This window comes from Hyla sarda, chromosome 2, assembly GCF_029499605.1.
Source record: "Hyla sarda isolate aHylSar1 chromosome 2, aHylSar1.hap1, whole genome shotgun sequence".
Taxonomy (NCBI): Eukaryota; Metazoa; Chordata; class Amphibia; order Anura; family Hylidae; genus Hyla; species Hyla sarda.
The window spans coordinates 94344626-94369545 of record NC_079190.1 but is presented as its reverse complement, the minus strand read 5'-3'; the positions used below and the strand labels follow the sequence as shown (position 1 = coordinate 94369545).

The following is a 24920-nucleotide window of genomic DNA, read 5'->3' as shown; positions in this document are numbered from 1 at the left end:
AACCTTGCCGCCTGCCCCGACCTTCTGCTACGTCTGACCTTGCCTCTGCCTAGTCCTTCTGTCCCACGCCTTCTCAGCAGTCAGCGAGGTTGAGCCGTTGCTAGTGGATACGACCTGGTTGCTACCGCCGCAGCAAGACCATCCCGCTTTGCGGCGGGCTCTGGTGAACACCAGTAGCCACTTAGAACCGGTCCACCAGCACGGTCCACGCCAATCCCTCGCTGACACAGTGGATCCACAACCTGTAAGCCGAATCGTGACAGTAGATCCGGCCATGGATCCCGCTGAGGTGCCGCTGCCAAGTCTCGCTGACCTTACCACGGTGGTCGCTCAGCAATCGCAGCAAATTGCCCAACAAGGACAGCAGCTGTCGCAGTTGACTGCCATGTTACAGCAACTTCTGCCTCTGCTACAGCAGCAACCATCTCCTCCGCCAGGTCCTGCACCTCCTCTGCAGCGAGTGGCCGCTCCCAGCCTCCGCTTGTCCCTGCCGGACAAATTTGATGGGGACTCTAGACTCTGCCGTGGATTTTTGTCTCAATGTTCCCTGCATATGGAGATGTTGTCGGACTTGTTTCCTACAGAACGGTCTAAGGTGGCGTTCGTAGTGAGCCTTCTTTCAGGAAAGGCCTTGTCTTGGGCCACACCGCTCTGGGACCGCAATGATCCTGCCACAGCCACAGTCCAGTCCTTCTTCGCTGAAGTCCGTAGTGTCTTCGAGGAACCAGCCCGAGCTTCTTCTGCCGAGACTGCCTTGCTGAACCTGGTCCAGGGTAATTCTTCAGTAGGCGAGTACGGCATCCAATTTCGTACTCTCGCTTCCGAATTATCTTGGAATAACGAGGCTCTCGGCGCGACCTTTAAAAAAGGCCTATCCAGCAACATCAAGGATGTGCTGGCCGCACGAGAGATTCCTGCCAACCTGCAAGAACTTATCCATTTGGCCACCCGCATTGACATGCGTTTTTCTGAGAGACATCAGGAGCTCCGCCAGGAAAAAGACTTAGATCTCTGGGCACCTCTCCACAGTATCCTTTGCAATCTACGCCTGGGCCTCCCGCCGAGGAGGCCATGCAAGTGGATCGGTCTCGCCTGACCCAGGAAGAGAGGAATCGCCGTAGGGAAGAAAATCTTTGTCTGTACTGTGCCAGTACCGAGCATTTCTTGGTGGATTGCCCTATTCGTCCTCCACGTCTAGGAAACGCACGCACGCACCCAGCTCACGTGGGTGTGGCGTCTCTTGGTTCTAAGTCTGCTTCTCCACGTCTCACGGTGCCCGTGCGGATTTCTCCTTCTGCCAACTCCTCCCTCTCAGCCGTGGCCTGCTTGGACTCTGGTGCCTCTGGGAATTTTATTCTGGATTCTTTGGTGAATAAATTCTGCATCCCGGTGACCCGTCTCGTCAAGCCGCTCTACATTTCCGCGGTCAACGGAGTTAGATTGGATTGCACCGTGCGTTACCGCACAAAACCCCTCTTAATGTGCATTGGACCCCATCACGAAATGATTGAATTTTTCGTCCTTCCCAACTGCACCTCTGAGGTCCTCCTCGGTCTGCCATGGCTCCAGCTTCATTCTCCCACCCTTGACTGGACCACCGGGGAGATCAAGAACTGGGACTCTGCTTTCCACAAGAAATGCCTCTCCCCCCCTCCCAGTCCCGTCAGGCAAGCCTCAGCGCCTCCTCTTACACCTGGTCCCCCCAAGGCTTATCTGAACTGTGCCTTGCCTCCTCATGGCTCCCGTCCTGGTGACACCCTGCCCCGTGCCAAGCTTCACCCTCTGCCCTCCCTCCCCATTCCCACTCCTGCTGTACTGCCTGCCTTTGAGGAAACCCTACATTCACTCCCGGTGTCCTCTTCCCAGGTAAAGCAGTTGCTGGACAAAAAAAGGGGGAGACCTAAGGGGGGGGGGGGTACTGTTACGCCGAGCGCTCCGGGTCCCTGCTCCTCCCCGGAGTGCTCACGGCGTCTCTCTCCCTGCAGCGCCCCGGTCAGACCCGCTGACCGGGAGCGCTGCACTGACATTGCCGGCGGGTATGCGATTCGCATAGCGGGACGCGCCTGCTCGCGAATCGCATCCCAAGTCACTTACCCGTCCCGGTCCCCGGCTGTCATGTGCTGGCGCGCGCGGCTCCGCTCTCTAGGGCGCGCGCGCCAGCTCTCTGAGATTTAAAGGGCCAGTGCACCAATGATTGGTCCCTGGCGCAATTAGCTTAATTTCCACCTGCTCCCTGGCTTTATCTACTCACTTCCCCTGCACTCCCTTGCCGGATCTTGTTGCCTTGTGCCAGTAAAAGCGTTTAGTGTTGTCCAAGCCTGTGTTACCTGATCTCCTGCTATCCATATTGACTACGAACCTTGCCGCCTGCCCCGACCTTCTGCTATGTCTGACCTTGCCTCTGCCTAGTCCTTCTGTCCCACGCCTTCTCAGCAGTCAGCGAGGTTGAGCCGTTGCTAGTGGATACGACCTGGTTGCTACCGCCGCAGCAAGACCATCCCGCTTTGCGGCGGGCTCTGGTGAACACCAGTAGCCACTTAGAACCGGTCCACCAGCACGGTCCACGCCAATCCCTCGCTGACACAGTGGATCCACAACCTGTAAGCCGAATTGTGACATGGACGTTTTAACACCTCTGCCTACAGACTCCCACAGCCGCAGTAGAATGGTCGGTACTGAGGAGCCATTCAGGACTCCCTGCAGGGTTTTTAAAATGAACATTGTGAGTGGCAGCAGGGGCCATATGTATATTAAAAGTGCTGTGGGGGGCAAGATATATATCGCTGCAGGGGGGGTCAGACATGTAGCCTATATATCCAGCCCCCCAGCGCATTTATAATATGCCCCCCCGGCATCATCGGACGGACGGCTGCTGGCATTATGCGCTGCTGATAGAAATTCTTTTCATTCATTGTGCTGCGGTGGCATATTATGACAAATGCACTGCTGGGGGTATATATATATATATATATATTTATATATTTATGCACTGGCAGGGGTCATATGTTTATTAATGCGCTGCGGGGGCTGTATATAAATGCGCTGGCAGGGGGTATATATATATAGATATATGTGCTGGCAGGGGTCATATGTTTATTGATGCGCTGCAGGGGGTATATATAAATGCGCTGGTGGGCGGTATATATAAATGCACTGGCGGGAGTCATGTGTATTAATGCACTGCGGGGGGTATATATAAATGCGCTGGCGGGGGTATATATATATAAATGCGCTGGGAGGGGTCATATGTTTATTAATGCGCTGTGGGAGGTATATATATATATATATATAATGCGCTGGCAGGGGTCATATCTTTATTAATGCGCTGCGGGGGCTAGATATATAGGCTATATGTCTGCCCCCCTGCAGCTCTATATATCTATTCTGTTCTGATCGCTATTGCGATTAAAGAAAATTAATAGTAATAAATCCCTATTTGAAGAAAAAGCCAAAGACTTACTTTAACAGTTAGAGGTGAGAGGTTATCCAGCCCATTTATTACAGGAGAGCCTAGACAGAGCTAGAAATATCCCCACAAGTGGAATACTGAGAAAAAAGAAGAAAGAACAAGAAACCCGAACAAAAAAAATGTTTTGTATTCTCCTTCAAATTCATTCTCCTGTCTGCCCAAATAAGAAATACTAATCACAAGTATTGGGACATTGTAGCAAATGATGATGACATTAACCCCTGTACTACATCGAAGCCCTTGGTGTCTTGTAGGCAGCACAAAACCCTAAGTAGCATTCTTGTTAGCAGTGCCTTTTGTAACCAAATGAAGAATAAAAGAACTGGCTGTCCAGGAATGAACTCACAGAACATTAAACCTGTGAGTATTGTTCATACTGTGACCACATGTATACAGGGCTGGACTGGCCTACTGGGATTTTTCCCGCTGCCCAGTGGGCCAGGAAGGTCTGGTCCATGCCCGGCCACCCGACGGCCATTTACGCACATTAGCACACAAGGTCCTGTCTTTAGTGTCAGGACCTTGTGTGCAGCGGCCGCAGAGTGGTGGAGCTAAGAGTTAAAAGCTCACAGCCCGCCACCTACACCAGTGCCTGCCAGGAGGCCGTACGCAAGGTTGATCACGTCGCCGGCGGCGCAATGATATGACATCACATAGATGTTGTGTGCGGAATGGTCGCAGACGGAAAGGCTCTGCGTGGGTGCGGTGGTAAGGTGAGTTTATGTTTTTGTATTATTTTTACACGAGACCTGCTCCTGGGGGAGTGGGGTGTTAAGGGGGAGGACTGCCTGCCTTTCTACATAGCTACCTAAAGGGGGGGGGGGGTGTTGAGGGGGGAAGACTGCCTGCCTGTCTACATACCATAGGGGGGGAGGTGTAAAGGGGAAGACTGCCTGCCTGTCTGTATACCTAAGGGGGGTGTTAAGGGGGAAGACTGCCTGCCTGTCTACATACCTAGGGGGGGGGGGGGGGGAGTAAAGGGGGAAGACTGCCTGCCTGTCTACATACCTTTTTTTTTTTCTCTCTTCATATATCCGGAACAGATGCTCCTTCCTCAGCACGCCTGACCCCACGGTCTCCCAGGGCTCCGGTCACGTGTTCTGACGTTCGTGCCGGCTTCCTTAGTCGGTCACATGACAGTGTTCTTCCGCCGGCGCTCGCAATAGCTTGAGCGCTTCACAAACACTTGGTGGTTCAATAAGTGGTATATACAAGCCGTTCTTTAACAAGATTTCACCGCGAGATGTTAATACTATAGCCGGCTGCAGACGTTAGTCTTTGGCCCTAAAGCATATTAGGAGTTCGGGAGAGTAGGAAGATGTACACCCGCGCCACGGTTCCCTCACACTCCTACACCTTCCGCATCAAGCTCCTCCTTGCCAGCACTGTCTGTCTACATACCTAATGGGGGGGGGGTGAAAAGGAGGAAGACTGACTGCATGTCTATATACCTAAGGGGGGGGGGGGGGTGTTAAGGGGGAAGACTGCCTGCCTGTGTACATACCTAATGGGGGGGGGGGGGTAAAGAGGGAATACTGCCTGCCTGTCTACATACCTAGGGAGGGGGGTGTTATGGTGGAAGACTGCCTACCTGTCTACATACCTAAGGGGGGTGTTAAGGGGGAAGACTGCCTGCTTGTCTCCATACCTAAGGGGGGGGGGGTGTAAAGGGGGAAGACTGCCTGCCTGTCTGTATATCTAAGGGGGGTGGTGTTAAGGTGGAAGACTGTCTACCTTTCTACATACCTAAGGGGAGGGGAGGCTGCTGCTATTACCTAATACCCTAAAGGGAGCTTCTGCTATTACTGCAACCTAAAGGAGACTGCTGCTGTTAATACCTAAAGGGGGCTGCTGTTATTTTTACCTAAAGGGGACTGCTTCTGTTACTACCTAAAGGGGGATTCTGCTATTTTGACTACCTAAAGGGGGCTGCTGTTATTATTACCTAAAGGGGTCTGATGCTGTTACTACCTAAACAGGGCTTCTTCTAATACAAAGAGTAACTATCTACAAGGGAAAGCTATCTACACGGACACCTATCAATTTGAATCACCTCTATAATGGGAAAACAAAGTGAAGGGACCTGTCTTCCTACTGAACTATCTACTGTCTACTGAACTATTCCTACTGAGGAGGGGGGAGATGCCGCTACTAATTTAGTCCTCTCAAATGTTCTGACACTTGTGTAAATCAAAGTAATATATGTAGGGGTTAATAACAATGGTTATCGGTAAGGGTAAATTAGAAGCCCCTTCACCTCAGTGGGAGGACCAGAACACAATTAGGAACATATGATCTGTGTGGATGTAGGCCTAACAGTGGAGCTAGATAAATCATTTGTGGCTGTGGCAAAGCCCAGCCTAGAACTCTGACTAAAGGGTTTAGGAACACCCATTTCCCCAAAGGAGGAAGGTGGGGCCAGTGACTTCTGCAATTTTGGACAGGAGCTGGCATGTGACCAAATGATCATTCAGTTGTACAATTTAATGCAACGAATGTAAGGAATATTAACCCGCTGCATGGTTATATGTGCATTGAATACATAGCCCACCAGTGCAATACAGAAAATACATTTGCAATACTATCCAGTACCTAAAATCCACACTTTATATGGCGCAAACCTTTTATACCTCAGCCACCCGATAACTCTCTTGTGAGTAGCAGATGGAACCACTGTACTGGGACACCGACATTCAGCTTGGCATTTGTCTCCTTATGTGTGGTATACTGATGACCCTTTCCATACAGTAAGAACTGCATAAGCCCAATGGGTATAGATAGAGAACCACTGAGGTTCATTTCTGGGTCGAACTGCTGCTTTATAAAAGTGAGTTTCTTATATGGAGATATGATATTACTTGGAATTCCTCATTCTCTGGCACCACCTAGTACTCAGTACTCCATTTTATAACATCTGATATATATACATGCTTGAAAAGGCTCTGTTGTAGAGCCCAAAACGTAATTACTACTGTTCTCTACAAAATGGAAGCAGTACAAAAAGGGGGAATTGAGTATCAGGGCATACACACATACATATAACGGATATATATGGCCATACCGTACTTCTGGATAACTAGGAGGGTTTGGCCATAAATGTGTCCATTGGTTGATTTCTCTCTTCACCTGTACGGTCATCATTTTGTGATATATTATATTTACCCTGTATATTATATGATCACTATGTATATGTCTTATGTCTGTAATTTGTCTGACAGCAGACTCTTGTTTTCACTTATGCTTGTATACACATTGCAATGTTTATACTGTATAATGTTATATATCACTTAATGTTATCTCTTCCAGGGGTGGTTTGCTGGTAGAAACCTTGCGATCTCCCAAGTGTCCACAAAATATGTTCTATGGGTCGATGATGATTTTATCTTTTGCTCTCAAACAAAGATTGAAAAACTAGTGGACGTTCTAGAGAAGACCAGCCTGGATCTGGTGAGTATGCCAATCTCAGCTACGAGGCAGGCACAGCTCCTTGCATGCTGCGTTCTTAAAGATCTGCTCACACATTAATGTCCCGTCCTAATCATACACTATGTTGTATCCCAGAAATCCCCAGAGAGTGCAAGTCAAATAATGCTGCTATAGCGACACCTAGTGGTAAACAAGGATAAAACAAGTTTAAGGCCTATAGATATTTTAGATACAGTACAGTGATTCCTCATGTTACCACCATAACTTGAAAATATTGTACCTTTCCCACAAAAGAACATTATATGTTAAATAATGTTACCTTAGGGGCCATTGTGCATACAGAATACCTATATTTATAAAATACATATAATTCATTGCTTAAAAATAAACAAGAAGCCCCCTTTAATCTACATCACTTTTTTGAACCTTGGGACTTTAATAAGTTTAGAGGGAATAAAGTTCTACGCATAAATGGCCGTTCTAACAAAGTGTAAATAAAATGACGTGTCAATCTGTTTGGGTACAGTGTACAGATGACCTTTCCTTTCACTTTCCATAAAGTGACCATTTTTAATCAAAGTCACCTTTACCATTTAATCATTTCCAACCAACAAATGGGCTTTAGGTAAATCAAAAGAAAAGAACCAATGTCTCTGTGTATCACAAATTACCAAAGTCACAACATATAACCACAGAGACAGTCATTATGCAAAAAGTGTACAACCTTTATTAGAGTAATTATTAAAAACACATAAAATGGAACAGGTACAAACAGATAAAAATAGGCGGCTCAAAAAAGTGGTATAAAGCTGAATAGCAGTGTTGAAAACAATTGATTGGACAAATGCCTAAATGGATATATATAAAAAGCCTGCTGTAAAGTCATGTAAAAATGACCAATATATGAACAGGTCTACCCACAGAGCTGTGCACCAGTGTAATTATAAGCTAATCATATAACTAGGGTTACCCATATAAAAATGCAAATCCACATAACAGATAAGGTGCAGTGTCACCAATACAATAAATGGGGTACTACCTTGTAGTGCACATAACTACTGCCAATGTATTGGCAGGTACCAGCCACCACAAACAATAGCCCACAGTACAGATAGGTATAACACCGCACATCATCCGCGTGGAAAACCAGGACAACCCTTACCACTGAGACCGCCACCCCAACGCCGTTTCGCATAAAGCTTCTTCAGGGAATGTATGGTAACTAATACAGACATTTCATTTATATGCCCCCAACACCAATCACAACACAGAAAATAAATAACAATAAGCATCACCTGTATGTGCTTCCTCTATCTCGCATGGCCGCCGCCAACGTGGACCGCACTGCGCATGTCCCGGCGTCTAGATGACGCGGTGCGTCCACCACGTCATCACGCACGGAGGATGTGCAGTAGGAATCCGGCCTGTGGACTTGCGAGATCTCGCATAACCACTGGTGAGAGTGCGCGCCTGCGCACATCCCGCCAGGTCCGCGTATTGGCCATTGTATGTGAGGGCAAACAGGCAGGAAATTAGCCATCACTATAGACATCATAAATGTGCAATATAATATGTTACATTCGCAATAAATTTCAAGTGAAACATAAATAACTATCTAGTTCATCCTATTTAAAAGATAAAGTGCAAAATAATTATGAGAAGGGGAAAAACAGTGCTTGAGTGCTGCAAAAAAATGTGCAAACCGGTGAACACACGTGACATGCTAAATCTCAAAGAAAATATAATACTGAGTGTGTCAATAAATATCATAATTCAAATATATTAATATATGTGCATATAAATAAAATACATATAAATATATCTATAAGAAATTGGTAGAAAAAAAATTCATAATAAAGAATTTTAATTATAAACATATGTGTAAAATGTGCAATTCATATATAATATTATACAAGGTGATAGATGTATAGTGAGATTATTAAAAAACAAATATTCTATATGTAATCCATATGTGTAACATATGTAAAGATAATTAAAACCACTATTGTGTATATAAAAAAAAAATAAAAAATATATGCGAGAAAAATTTCCTAAGATAAAACGTCCGACACCAAAACACATTTTTTCGGAGGCCAAAGGCACATATATACATGTTCCGTATTCGTGATCCTTTATCACCTTGATGAATCTGGGGAGCAATTATACACAAAACAGGTGATAAGACACTACAACCATCCACAATGCAACACAAAAAAAAAAAAAATATTTGAAAACATCCATCTAGACCACTAAACATAAGGGGACAATCACATAACTGACATAACCAAAACAAGGGGGCATATAACAAAATATAAAACCATTAAAACCATAAATTGAAAATTAAAAACTGGATCAGTATGCGCATATGAATATAAGGAGTAATTCATTTCAAAAAGGGGGCAAAGCTATTATAGTCATTTAAACCATATGGTTTAGTAGTTTTCAAGGTATAAATCCATCAGTATTCCTTTTGCGCCAAGATTTTGCGCCAATTGCCCCCCCTAGGGCCAACCAGAACTCTGTCTATCCCTCTTACCTTGAACAACTTGCTGTCACAGTCATGATAGTCATAGAAGTGGCGTGGGAGGGTCTTCAAAGTGGACACGTCTTCAATTTCTCTCGCAGCTTCAATCCCCAATACATGTTCACGGACTCGCCTTCGTAGTTCCCTAGAGGTCAAACCCACATATATTAGGCGGCATGGACAGGTCGCGTAATAAATTACGCCCTATGTGCAACAATCCATCAATTGTTGCACATCGGGCGTAATTTATTACGCGACCTGTCCATGCCGCCTAATATATGTGGGTTTGACCTCTAGGGAACTACGAAGGCGAGTCCGTGAACATGTATTGGGGATTGAAGCCGCAAGAGAAATTGAAGACGTGTCCACTTTGAAGACCCTCCCACGCCACTTCTATGACTATCATGACTGTGACAGCAAGTTGTTCAAGGTAAGAGGGATAGACAGAGTTCTGGTTGGCCCTAGGGGGGGCAATTGGCGCAAGATCTTGGCGCAAAAGGAATCCAGATGGATTTATACCTTGAAAACTACTAAACCATATGGTTTAAATGACTATAATAGCTTTGTCCCCTTTTTGAAATGAATTACTCCTTATATTCATATGCGCATACTGATCCAGTTTTTAATTTTCAATTTATGGTTTTAATGGTTTTATATTTTGTTGTATGCCCCCTTGTTTTGGTTATGTCAGTTATGTGATTGTCCCCTTATGTTTAGTGGTCTAGATGGATGTTTTCAAATATTTTTTTTTTTTTTTTTGTGTTGCATTGTGGATGGTTGTAGTGTCTTATCACCTGTTTTGTGTATAATTGCTCCCCAGATTCATCAAGGTGATAAAGGATCACGAATACGGAACATGTTTATATGTGCCTTTGGCCTCCGAAAAAATGTGTTTTGGTGTCGGACGTTTTATCTTAGGAAATTTTTCTCGCATATATTTTTTTTTTTTATATATACAATAGTGGTTTTAATTATCTTTACGTATGTTACACATATGGATTACATATAGAATATTTGTTTTTTAATAATCTCACTATACATCTATCACCTTGTATAATATTATATATGAATTGCACATTTTACACATATGTTTATAATTAAAATTCTTTATTATGAATTTTTTTTCTACCAATTTCTTATAGATATATTTATATGTATTTTATTTATATGCACATATATTAATATATTTGAATTATGATATTTATTGACACACTCAGTATTATATTTTCTTTGAGATTTAGCATGTCACGTGTGTTCACCGGTTTGCACATTTTTTTGCAGCACTCAAGCACTGTTTTTCCCCTTCTCATAATTATTTTGCACTTTATCTTTTAAATAGGATGAACTAGATAGTTATTTATGTTTCACTTGAAATTTATTGCGAATGTAACATATTATATTGCACATTTATGATGTCTATAGTGATGGCTAATTTCCTGCCTGTTTGCCCTCACATACAATGGCCAATATGCGGACCTGGCGGGATGTGCGCAGGCGCGCACTCTCACCAGTGGTTATGCGAGATCTCGCAAGTCCACAGGCCGGATTCCTACTGCACATCCACGTGCGTGATGACGTGGTGGACGCACCGCGTCATCTAGACGCCAGGACATGCGCAGTGCGGTCCACGTTGGCGGCGGCCATGCAAGATAGAGGAAGCACATACAGGTGATGCTTATTGTTATTTATTTTCTGTGTTGTGATTGGTGTTGGGGGCATATAAATGAAATGTCTGTATTAGTTACCATACATTCCCTGAAGAAGCTTTATGCGAAACGGCATTGGGGTGGCGGTCTCAGTGGTAAGGGTTGTCCTGGTTTTCCACGCGGATGATGTGCGGTGTTATACCTATCTGTACTGTGGGCTATTGTTTGTGGTGGCTGGTACCTGCCAATACATTGGCAGTAGTTATGTGCACTACAAGGTAGTACCCCATTTATTGTATTGGTGACACTGCACCTTATCTGTTATGTGGATTTGCATTTTTATATGGGTAACCCTAGTTATATGATTAGCTTATAATTACACTGGTGCACAGCTCTGTGGGTAGACCTGTTCATATATTGGTCATTTTTACATGACTTTACAGCAGGCTTTTTATATATATCCATTTAGGCATTTGTCCATTTAATCATTTGAAATGTGTGTTCATATGGTATATGTTGTGAAGGAATAGTTCTGTATCTTGTATATGTGTTTTAGGTGGGTGGTGCTGTAAGAGAAATTACGGGATATTCCACAACATACCGGCAAGTAATGAGTGTTATACCTGGAGACAAGGAAGGGGACTGCCTTACGACCCATCAGGGCTATCACCATGTCATTGACGGCTTCCCTAACTGTGTGGTGGCAGACGGTGTAGTCAACTTTTTCTTGGCACGGACAGACAAGATTTTGAAAGTTGGTTTTGACCCTCGGTTGTCTAGAGTTGGTCATTTAGGTAAGTTTTAGAGTCTATATATTAAAATGATGGAGTTCCTACTTATCCTCCTTGATGTAACTACTGGTTATTATGATGGACCCTACAGCTGGTTTTAGCTTATGGCCAGTTTAAGAGTTTTTATATCAACTTGTTTAAAGACTACAACAAATATATGTTCTCAGAGAAATGGTTGGGAAGACAGCCTGTTTAGGATAATGGGTTCTCAAAGAGAATCTGTCATCAGCATCACCCACACTAACCTGTTGGTACAGGCCTGTAGTGCGAGTGCACTGATCATAGTGGTCTTCACAGTTTCCTGATCCATGGTTCCTCAATTTTTCCCATTTTTTTAAGTGGGATTCGGGGCGTTCCCAAGCGACAAACAGTTGCGCCAAATGGTTTAGAACATTATCACTGAATTGACAGTGTTGTTGGGATTTCAGTTAACCCCTTAAGGACAAAGCCCATTTGGGCCATAAGGATGCAGACAATTTTATTTATACGTTTTCGTTTTTTCCTCCTCTTCTTCAAAGAATCATAACTCTTAAAATGTTATTTAAAAAAAAGCTATTTTGGACTTTTTTTTTTTTCACATTCACGCCGTTCACCGTACGGTGTCATTAACATTTTATTTTAATAGTTGGGATATTTACGCCCACGGCGATACCAAATATGTATATAAAATATTTTTTTTACACTTTTTGGGGGTGAAATAGGGAAAATGGGACAATTAAAATTTTTATTGGGGGAGGGAGTTTTTCAAATTTTTTTACTTTAATTTTTTACTTTTATTTTTACACTTTAATAGTCTCCATAGGGGACTATTTATGGCAATCATTCGATTGCTAATACTGTTCAGTGCTATGTATAGGACATAGCACTGATCAGCATTATCGGTCATGCTCGATTGCAGACCAGAGCAGAAGACCCCGGGAGACGGCCGGAGCAAGGTGAGGGGACCTCCGGCCGCCATGCTGGATGATCGGATCGCCGCGGCAGCGCTGCTGGCGATCCGATCATCCTTTCAAAGTACTGCAATGCTGCAGATGCCGTTATCTGTATTGATCACGGCATCTGAGGGGTAATGGCGGACATCCGCGTGATCGCGGATGTCCTCCATTACGGGCGGGTCCCTGGCTGCTATCATGCATTGGTTTGGAATTCCTTAATTGCGACTTTTCGATTTGGTGCACATTTTGGGGCAAATACCTTCATTAAGGCGCAAATCCATACCAAAAATAAAATGACAGAGAAAATAGCTACAACAAGAGAATGTAGAACATTTAAACAGTACCCAACCAGAAAGGGGAAAAAAGACCCTGAACAATAAAAGAAGCAACTCGATTGGTTGCTAAGGGGAAAATGCCAAACTTTTCCAAGACAGAGGTCTGGATGAATATCCCCCCTAATGCACAAATTAAAAACAGAAAAAACAAGGCCCTGGCTGTACGAGCTTTACCTCTATAAACCAGACAAAGTCCCAAGGTCAGATTTAACTGCCTAACAGTAAGAAAGTTCTGCCTGGAATTCTGGGGCAGGAGTCTGCGCTCTTGTAGGGCTGCATTTGTGCCAAAATTACAAACTTGCCTGTGACAACTGATAATTTTGGCTCAACTACGCTCCATTTGATGAAAAAAAAAAAAACATACATAAAACACACATTGCAACACCATTATTGATACATACCCCCCACTGGGACTGGCCCTGAGTACACCAAGCCACTCCATTGGTAAGGTGTTTTGCTTACTGTGGCCCTTAAATAGGTAAAGCACTTTTAACAAAACTTTTCATAAAAAAATAGTATGAGCCAACATGACAAACGCTTAAATGTATATTGTCAAAGAAATGCTTTTCTCTCCATTCAAAGAAACTGCTGCAGCTGGTAGTAAGTGTTATATATAACCCTAGTGGTTGATTTAAGGGTGACACTGTTCAGTACTGCTCTGTAATGTCTACCATGCTGCTTCTGAGGGCTGTGCTGTAAAGCTATAAAGGAGCAGATCCACAAAAAAAGAAGCAAATGTAGTGGCACCGGTACCTGTGTAAATTCAGCTCCACGAGATGGACGGTATAACACTCGGGCACAAAACCAGATCGAATCAGCTGACGGCGGTGCTAGGAGACCCAGTCAATGCAAGTATAGAACAAAAGAAAAACAGGCGTCCTGCACTCACCGTCAAAATTCTGATCAAACAGCTCCCATCTCGGGCTGGTCAGTCCGGCATTTCAAGCAAAGATAGTGTGGGGCGCTCAGAGGTATTACCTTTTCTGTGTGTGTGCAGTATATGGGAGACAACATAACAGTTAGTCTCTAGCCATGAGCTCATGACCACTAGATAGGAATGAAACCTGCATAGAATTGGTATCATAGAATAAGTGTCAGATTAGTGGGTATCCAACCACTGGGACTCTGTGGGGACTTCTGAAAATAGCCTAGTGCTGTACTTGGCTATCTTTGGCAGTGCCACAGAGGGACAAAGCACAATCTTGGCAGAATACAAGGATGAGCAATATAAAAGGATGGCAGACATTTTCTGGGCAGAATTAACATACAGTAAATGAGAAAGTATTCTTATAAAAAATATAGTGATTTATGGCCAGATATTGAAGGTACATTTTTACTTAAAGGGGTACTCCGGTGAAAACCTTTTTTTTTTTTTTTAAATCAACTGGTGGCAGAAAGTTAAACATATTTGTAAATTATGTACAAACAAGAAAGTTGCAACAGCACTCTAGGTCAAAAAATGGAGGCTCTCAGCGCACTTTTTGATCAAAATGTGTCCCCCCATCCACCACGCGGAGGTGGCCTCATATCGGATGGGACCCTAACATGATAACTCACCTCTGCTGTGCATATAGCCTCTGACTGTGTGACATGTTGGATCAGCCATTGACTAAACCACCTCCAGTCTGAGAGGGGTGGGGTGCACGGCTAAAGAGGGTGCCACACCCCCCAATTTACAAAGTAAAAACAAAAGGAAAAATAGCCAGCACAACAACCTAATACACAGGTGCCCGCTGCTGTGGCAAATACAAAATGTACAAACAAGAAAGTTGCAACAGCACTCTAGGTCAAAAAATGGAGGCTCTCAGCGCACTTTTTGATCAAAATGTGTCCCCCCATCCACCACGCGGAGGTGGCCTCATATCGGATGGGACCCTAACATGATAACTCACCTCTGCTGTGCATATAGCCTCTGACTGTGTGACATGTTGGATCAGCCATTGACTAAACCACCTCCAGTCTGAGAGGGGTGGGGTGCACGGCTAAAGAGGGTGCCACACCCCCCAATTTACAAAGTAAAAACAAAAGGAAAAATAGCCAGCACAACAACCTAATACACAGGTGCCCGCTGCTGTGGCAAATACAAAATGTACAAACAAGAAAGTTGCAACAGCACTCTAGGTCAAAAAATGGAGGCTCTCAGCGCACTTTTTGATCAAAATGTGTCCCCCCATCCACCACGCGGAGGTGGCCTCATATCGGATGGGACCCTAACATGATAACTCACCTCTGCTGTGCATATAGCCTTTGACTGTGTGACATGTTGGATCAGCCATTGACTAAACCACCTCCAGTCTGAGAGGGGTGGGGTGCACGGCTAAAGAGGGTGCCACACCCCCCAATTTACAAAGTAAAAACAAAAGGAAAAATAGCCAGCACAACAACCTAATACACAGGTGCCCGCTGCTGTGGCAAATACAAAATGTACAAACAAGAAAGTTGCAACAGCACTCTAGGTCAAAAAATGGAGGCTCTCAGCGCACTTTTTGATCAAAATGTGTCCCCCCATCCACCACGCGGAGGTGGCCTCATATCGGATGGGACCCTAACATGATAACTCACCTCTGCTGTGCATATAGCCTCTGACTGTGTGACATGTTGGATCAGCCATTGACTAAACCACCTCCAGTCTGAGAGGGGTGGGGTGCACGGCTAAAGAGGGTGCCACACCCCCCAATTTACAAAGTAAAAACAAAAGGAAAAATAGCCAGCACAACAACCTAATACACAGGTGCCCGCTGCTGTGGCAAATACAAAATGTACAAACAAGAAAGTTGCAACAGCACTCTAGGTAAAAAAATGGAGGCTCTCAGCGCACTTTTTGATCAAAATGTGTCCCCCCATCCACCACGCGGAGGTGGCCTCATATCGGATGGGACCCTAACATGATAACTCACCTCTGCTGTGCATATAGCCTCTGACTGTGTGACATGTTGGATCAGCCATTGACTAAACCACCTCCAGTCTGAGAGGGGTGGGGTGCACGGCTAAAGAGGGTGCCACACCCCCCAATTTACAAAGTAAAAACAAAAGGAAAAATAGCCAGCACAACAACCTAATACACAGGTGCCCGCTGCTGTGGCAAATACAAAATGTACAAACAAGAAAGTTGCAACAGCACTCTAGGTCAAAAAATGGAGGCTCTCAGCGCACTTTTTGATCAAAATGTGTCCCCCCATCCACCACGCGGAGGTGGCCTCATATCGGATGGGACCCTAACATGATAACTCACCTCTGCTGTGCATATAGCCTCTGACTGTGTGACATGTTGGATCAGCCATTGACTAAACCACCTCCAGTCTGAGAGGGGTGGGGTGCACGGCTAAAGAGGGTGCCACACCCCCCAATTTACAAAGTAAAAACAAAAGGAAAAATAGCCAGCACAACAACCTAATACACAGGTGCCCGCTGCTGTGGCAAATACAAAATGTACAAACAAGAAAGTTGCAACAGCACTCTAGGTCAAAAAATGGAGGCTCTCAGCGCACTTTTTGATCAAAATGTGTCCCCCCATCCACCACGCGGAGGTGGCCTCATATCGGATGGGACCCTAACATGATAACTCACCTCTGCTGTGCATATAGCCTCTGACTGTGTGACATGTTGGATCAGCCATTGACTAAACCACCTCCAGTCTGAGAGGGGTGGGGTGCACGGCTAAAGAGGGTGCCACACCCCCCAATTTACAAAGTAAAAACAAAAGGAAAAATAGCCAGCACAACAACCTAATACACAGGTGCCCGCTGCTGTGGCAAATACAAAATGTACAAACAAGAAAGTTGCAACAGCACTCTAGGTCAAAAAATGGAGGCTCTCAGCGCACTTTTTGATCAAAATGTGTCCCCCCATCCACCACGCGGAGGTGGCCTCATATCGGATGGGACCCTAACATGATAACTCACCTCTGCTGTGCATATAGCCTCTGACTGTGTGACATGTTGGATCAGCCATTGACTAAACCACCTCCAGTCTGAGAGGGGTGGGGTGCACGGCTAAAGAGGGTGCCACACCCCCCAATTTACAAAGTAAAAACAAAAGGAAAAATAGCCAGCACAACAACCTAATACACAGGTGCCCGCTGCTGTGGCAAATACAAAATGTACAAACAAGAAAGTTGCAACAGCACTCTAGGTCAAAAAATGGAGGCTCTCAGCGCACTTTTTGATCAAAATGTGTCCCCCCATCCACCACGCGGAGGTGGCCTCATATCGGATGGGACCCTAACATGATAACTCACCTCTGCTGTGCATATAGCCTCTGACTGTGTGACATGTTGGATCAGCCATTGACTAAACCACCTCCAGTCTGAGAGGGGTGGGGTGCACGGCTAAAGAGGGTGCCACACCCCCCAATTTACAAAGTAAAAACAAAAGGAAAAATAGCCAGCACAACAACCTAATACACAGGTGCCCGCTGCTGTGGCAAATACAAAATGTACAAACAAGAAAGTTGCAACAGCACTCTAGGTCAAAAAATGGAGGCTCTCAGCGCACTTTTTGATCAAAATGTGTCCCCCCATCCACCACGCGGAGGTGGCCTCATATCGGATGGGACCCTAACATGATAACTCACCTCTGCTGTGCATATAGCCTCTGACTGTGTGACATGTTGGATCAGCCATTGACTAAACCACCTCCAGTCTGAGAGGGGTGGGGTGCACGGCTAAAGAGGGTGCCACACCCCCCAATTTACAAAGTAAAAACAAAAGGAAAAATAGCCAGCACAACAACCTAATACACAGGTGCCCGCTGCTGTGGCAAATACAAAATGTACAAACAAGAAAGTTGCAACAGCACTCTAGGTCAAAAAATGGAGGCTCTCAGCGCACTTTTTGATCAAAATGTGTCCCCCCATCCACCACGCGGAGGTGGCCTCATATCGGATGGGACTCTAACATGATAACTCACCTCTGCTGTGCATATAGCCTCTGACTGTGTGACATGTTGGATCAGCCATTGACTAAACCACCTCCAGTCTGAGAGGGGTGGGGTGCACGGCTAAAGAGGGTGCCACACCCCCCAATTTACAAAGTAAAAACAAAAGGAAAAATAGCCAGCACAACAACCTAATACACAGGTGCCCGCTGCTGTGGCAAATACAAAATGTACAAACAAGAAAGTTGCAACAGCACTCTAGGTCAAAAAATGGAGGCTCTCAGCGCACTTTTTGATCAAAATGTGTCCCCCCATCCACCACGCGGAGGTGGCCTCATATCGGATGGGACCCTAACATGATAACTCACCTCTGCTGTGCATATAGCCTCTGACTGTGTGACATGTTGGATCAGCCATTGACTAAACCACCTCCAGTCTGAGAGGGGTGGGGTGCACGGCTAAAGAGGGTGCCACACCCCCCAATTTACAAAGTAAAAACAAAAGGAAAAATAGCCAGCACAACAACCTAATACACAGGTGCCCGCTGCTGTGGCAAATACAAAATGTACAAACAAGAAAGTTGCAACAGCACTCTAGGTCAAAAAATGGAGGCTCTCAGCGCACTTTTTGATCAAAATGTGTCCCCCCATCCACCACGCGGAGGTGGCCTCATATCGGATGGGACCCTAACATGATAACTCACCTCTGCTGTGCATATAGCCTCTGACTGTGTGACATGTTGGATCAGCCATTGACTAAACCACCTCCAGTCTGAGAGGGGTGGGGTGCACGGCTAAAGAGGGTGCCACACCCCCCAATTTACAAAGTAAAAACAAAAGGAAAAATAGCCAGCACAACAACCTAATACACAGGTGCCCGCTGCTGTGGCAAATACAAAATGTACAAACAAGAAAGTTGCAACAGCACTCTAGGTCAAAAAATGGAGGCTCTCAGCGCACTTTTTGATCAAAATGTGTCCCCCCATCCACCACGCGGAGGTGGCCTCATATCGGATGGGACCCTAACATGATAACTCACCTCTGCTGTGCATATAGCCTCTGACTGTGTGACATGTTGGATCAGCCATTGACTAAACCACCTCCAGTCTGAGAGGGGTGGGGTGCACGGCTAAAGAGGGTGCCACACCCCCCAATTTACAAAGTAAAAACAAAAGGAAAAATAGCCAGCACAACAACCTAATACACAGGTGCCCGCTGCTGTGGCAAATACAAAATGTACAAACAAGAAAGTTGCAACAGCACTCTAGGTCAAAAAATGGAGGCTCTCAGCGCACTTTTTGATCAAAATGTGTCCCCCCATCCACCACGCGGAGGTGGCCTCATATCGGATGGGACCCTAACATGATAACTCACCTCTGCTGTGCATATAGCCTCTGACTGTGTGACATGTTGGATCAGCCATTGACTAAACCACCTCCAGTCTGAGAGGGGTGGGGTGCACGGCTAAAGAGGGTGAGTTATCATGTTAGGGTCCCATCCGATATGAGGCCACCTCCGCGTGGTGGATGGGGGGACACATTTTGATCAAAAAGTGCGCTGAGAACCTCCATTTTTTGACCTAGAGTGCTGTTGCAACTTTCTTGTTTGTACATTTTGTATTTGCCACAGCAGCGGGCACCTGTGTATTAGGTTGTTGTGCTGGCTATTTTTCCTTTTGTTTTTATATTTGTAAATTACTTCTATTAAAAAATCTTAATCCTTCCAGTACTTATTAGCTGCTGAATGCTACAGAGGAATTCCCTTTCTTTTTGGAACACTGATGACATCACGAGCACAGTGCTCTCTGCTGACATCTCTGTCCATTTTAGCAACCATGCATAGCAGATGCATAGCAGATGTATGCTAAGGGCAGCATGGTGGCTCAGTGGTTAGCACTGCTGCCTTGCAGTGCTGGGGACTTGGGTTCAAATCCCACTAAGGACAACAAAAAATAAAGCGTTATTATTATTATAATAACGTCAGCAGAGAGAACTGTGCTCGTGATGTCATCAGAGAGCATTCCAAAAAGAAAAAAGTTTCCTCTGTAGTATTCTGCAGCTAATAAGTACAGGAAGGATTAAGATTTTTTAAAAGAAGTAATTTACAAATATGTTTAACTTTCTGCCACCAGTTGATTTAAAAGAAAAAAGGTTTTCACCGGAGTACCCCTTTAAAGGTATGGGGTTTCAAGGGGCATATCCTGCAAATGTCTCATTGATGTAGTATGGAGTATAGAAGAAACATTCTGCATGGCTTACACACAGAAATAGACATGTGTTGTGGATTTGAAATCTTCAGCATGTCAGGTTATGTATATTAAAGCTTCTGATTTATTACTTTATGGGGGAAGTCAACATCTGCAATACATGTGCAATGTTGTGCGGATTCTGCTATGGAAACACGGCAGATACGCAACGAAATCTGCAACTATGGATACAAAATTTGCACCAAAATCTGCAGCACAAAAAATGTCTGTAGAATTTGGTGCAGATTTTGGTACAGAAATGTTGTGTATTTTGCAGCATCCTGTGGTGTACCCTAACCCCATACATTATTGTATACTGGCACAAGTTCTGTACTTGAACTTGCTTTAACCATTTCTTTTCTTTTCGTTTTCTTTCGTCTCCCTTCTAGAATTCTTTATAGATGGACTCGGCACCCTTCATGTGGGCTCCTGTGACAACGTGGTTGTCGACCATGCCTCCAAATTACATCTCCCATGGTCCAAGACAAAAACCGATAAAGAATATTCAAAATTCCGTTACCCCACATCTACGGCTGAAATCAATTCTCAACATGCTCTCTATTACTTTAAGAACCGCTTTAAATGTATGACTGGGAACTGAAGACTCTGGAGAGGTGTTTAGGAAGGGACATGGGATGGGTCATTTTATTTCATAGGGTATCTTGATGAAACTGGCGAGTCCTAATATACTGCAAATGCTGCATTCAAAACTACAGGTAATTCTGTAGAATATTTCTACCATCAGATTCACAAACAGTCCTGGAAAGGAATAGGTCTTATACGTAGAGACAAAAACATGGAGTTCAGATTCAATACAGAAAAGGGAATATTTATTACACAGCCCGTAATGTACTTTTCTACGGCATGATTGGACATTTGGTTTTTGGATTCTACAATCAAAGAGGTTCACGGTGTGCGCGCCTGGTCATGTGACTTTCTTTTAGAATAAATGCTGCTTGTAAAACTCTCAGTTCTGTGGATGAAGGTGAGGTAAGGTGCACAGGAAGGAGTAATGATTGTGACACAATTATTGTAGAAATGTGGAAATCTGGAGCCATTCAGTGTCTATATTCTGAATGGATATGAACCCTCTTCGGTACAAAGTGAAGTAGCCACTTATGTTCGGCAGTCAGGTATTCCTCCTCTGTTTATAGGATGTAAGGCGTATCATAGGGCTGGGCGGTATACCGGTTCATACCGAATACCAACATTTTTGTGCTGCACGATATTAATTTTAACCCATACCGCAGTACCGGTCTGGCCCCTCCCCCTCGGGAAGGAATGAATTATCAGCCCAGCGCTGCGCTGTCCCCATCGGGGAGCTAATCATATGTGGCCCCGCGAGCGCTGTTCAAACCACTGCTCTATACTGTATCCCTATGCCCGGGCTGCAAAAGATAAACAAAAAAAACTTTAACTCACCTTCCCCGTCGGTCCGGACCAGCTTCCCAGGGAATGGAACATCGGAGAGCCGTCAGCCTATCACCGGCCGCAGCGATGTTCCGCCTCGGCCGATGATAGGTTGAGCCCACTATCATGTAAGAAGCTGGCTTCTTACATGACAGTGGGCTCAGCCTATCACCGGCCAAGGCGGAACATCGCTGCGGCCGGTGATAGACTGACGGCTGTCCGACGTTCCTGTCCCCAGCGTAAGGCCGACGTCGGAACATGTGTTAGTTTATTTTGTTTACCTTTTGCAGCCCGGGCATAGGGATACAGCATAGGGATACAGTATAGAGTGTCAGCGCCGGCGGGCACAACAAAAAGGAGGCCGAGGAGAGCAGCGCTTGCGGGTGATGTGAGTAGTACCCCGATGGGGACAGCGCTGGGCTAATAATTAATTTTGGGGGAGGGGGGCGGGAATACCGTTATATACCGTGGAACCGCCATAAGTTACAAAAATACTGCGATACACATATTTGGCCATACCGCCCAGCCCTAGCGTATCAAGTGGCTCAATGCACAGAAAGCTGCCAACGGGTAACTTTACAAACATTTGTCGCCATGTAATAATGTGCTACCAGATTTCTGTTCACTCCATAATACGTTCCATAACATTGTGTGTATTCTGGCAATGACTTCAGCATACTCATTGCTATTACCGATTATCAGTGTCATTATTTACTTGTTTAAGATTTTGATTTTATAATAGTTGTTTTTGTATGTAGAGAACTACAGGTGGTATTATATAAGTGGTGTATCCACAGTGTGGGAAATTATAAGTCTGAGGCTGTCTGCTCCTATGACAACACTTCTCGTATATGATGTGGCTTGTCATATAGACATCCTGTAGATTAAATCACAATTTACAACAATGTCAACATAACATGTAGCTGAAGGCTGTAATACACAGCCCAACCCCTGCCCGTTTAATGATCCTATTACACGGCTCAGGTATTGGATGGGAGCGGCCACAACAGCGATCACTGTGGCCCTTTACTTCTGTCATTCATTGGCTGCACATCACCTACTACACAGGGAGATGAGCGGCAGACAAAAAAGGCAAAGTGACATGACCAGCTGACAAAGGAGCAAATGCCCATCGCTGGCCCTATTGCACCGGGCGATATCGGCCTTTTTGGCTAATAATAACACTGGTTCCTTCCAGACCTCCTTAGGTTAAATTGGAGACATTTCAAGGGCATCTCCAATTGCATGTTAACTAATATTTATTTTGCACAGACCCTCGATAATACACTTACCCGCACTGCTATCTGGAAAAAACAGTTATATGAGAATTCATGTTGTTATTTTTATATTTTAAGAGTGTTAAGCAGCTGACAGATACTTCTGACACAGCAGATTCTTAGGCTAGGTTCAGACTACGGAATCCCCGGGCAGAAAATTTCCACCCGGAGATTCCGAGTGCGGCCAGCGCTGACTGAATCAGTCGGCACTAGGACCACGCGGACACTGCAGTCTCCAATAGACTGCAATGTGTTCCGCGTGGATTTCTGCCTGAAGAAAGAGCAACACCATTCTTCAGGCGGAAATTTCCAAGCGGATTTTCCGTTCGCAAATTCCGCTTCACAAATTCCGAAGTGTGAATTTGTGAACGGAAAACCATTCACTACACTATACATTTTAGCAAGCGGAATTATTTATTTTATGAGCCGACCAGAGTCAGATAGTGACTCTGGTCAGCTCATTTTTCCACCGTATCCTGCTTTGTTGCTGTAATGAAAACCATGTTATGCTGCAGTTTTAAGTCTGGCAATTAAACTGATTTAAGCAAGTGTTGTCATGGGTACAGAATAGCTATAGGCTGTCGGCTTGTAATTAAAAGTGTTTATCCAGAGATAGAAGCACAGAGCTAATTTATTCCAAAAACAGCACCACCCCTCTCCTCAGGTTGTGTATGGTATTACAACTTGGCTCCATTCACTTCAATAGAACTGCAATACAACACACAACCTGATGACAGGGATGGTGCTGTTTTTGGAGGAAACTGGCTCTGTGTTTCTATCCCTGAATAACCCCTTTAAGCCACATCAAAGAAGTAACCTACCAAAAACTTTTTTCCTAGTTTTTTGTTTTTGTTACTGAATGTACAACACATCTGGAAATTCTCCTTAGGTTAAGTTTCCACTTGGTTTTTTTCTGGCAGTTTTTGGAATACGGCCACTGCAGTTTTTGAGCCGAAGTCAAAAGTGTATTCAAAAGGAACAGGACATATAAAGGAAAGACTTACACTTCTCCTCCCTTATGGATCCACTTCTGACTTTGGCTCAAAAACTGCAGTGGCAGTATTCCAAAAACTGCCAGAAAAAAAAAAAAAAACAAGTGGAAACTTCGCCTAAGACATGTATTTTTAGTTAGATTACATGGATCAGGTACAGGGAAAGAGAAGTACAGCAGGCTGCTTCCGGTTTCAATTATTTTTGTGGTTTATTGTTTTGTCTGTGTTACAATGACTGGTAAAGAACATTTATTCTGTACACACTGTACCTCATAAATCAGAAGGTCAGCTAGTCAATAAAATGCATGATTTTTTTATTATTTGGGCAATTATTGGCCAAACAAGCCAAACCCTTATTTATTGGCTGATCGCTTTATGACCTGTCAGAAATATGTTGCTTCTTGGTCACTCATCTCCCCATGTCATAGGGCAGTGGTCTTCATCCTGCAGACCTCCAGATGTTACAAAACTACAACTCCCAGCATGCCCGGACAGCCAACGGCTGTCCGGGCATGCTGGGAGTTGTAGTTTTGCAACATCTGGAGGTCCGCAGGTTGAAGACCACTGTCATAGGGGATGTGTGGCCTATGCCACAGCAAAGGGTTACTTTTTGTTTGCTCTATTTTTCATCAATGTTACCCACTCTTTTTTTTACCATAAAGGCCATTGAGTAGTAACTGGTATAGGAGCTAGCTATACTAAAAACATTTTTTTTATCAGGTGCTATAGACGGGGATTATAATCGCATGTCCTGCACTGCTGTAGTTTGCACTGGAAAAGCCATTGCACTAATTCTTTATTTTAACTTGTGAATATCTTTATAAAAAGAATCTGTAAATAAGCCTTGTCCTTACAAGAGACTCAGACCATAATGTCGCTTCTGTTATTCATGTCCCTTGACATTTAAATCCAACCTGTCAACAGTTAAAACGGGTAAAACTAAGCTTGTGACTTCATAGGGCAGTGGTCTCACACCTTTGGACCTCCAGATGTTGCA

At 44.6% G+C, this 24920-nt stretch overlaps 1 protein-coding gene across 2 annotated transcripts in view; it reads left to right on the top strand.

Annotated features, from left to right (window-relative positions):
• Positions 1 to 21737, top strand: part of B4GALNT1 (beta-1,4-N-acetyl-galactosaminyltransferase 1) — a 188743-nt gene extending 167006 nt beyond the window's left edge. For both annotated transcript variants that reach the window (XM_056562590.1, XM_056562589.1), the window contains exons 9-11: positions 6776 to 6916; positions 11622 to 11859; positions 20634 to 21737. In XM_056562590.1, coding sequence (XP_056418565.1) covers positions 6776 to 6916; positions 11622 to 11859; positions 20634 to 20845 — 591 coding nt within the window. In that variant the 3' untranslated portion in view covers positions 20846 to 21737. The remainder of the gene's footprint in view (positions 1 to 6775; positions 6917 to 11621; positions 11860 to 20633) is intronic.
• Positions 21738 to 24920: the final 3183 nt, after the last annotated feature.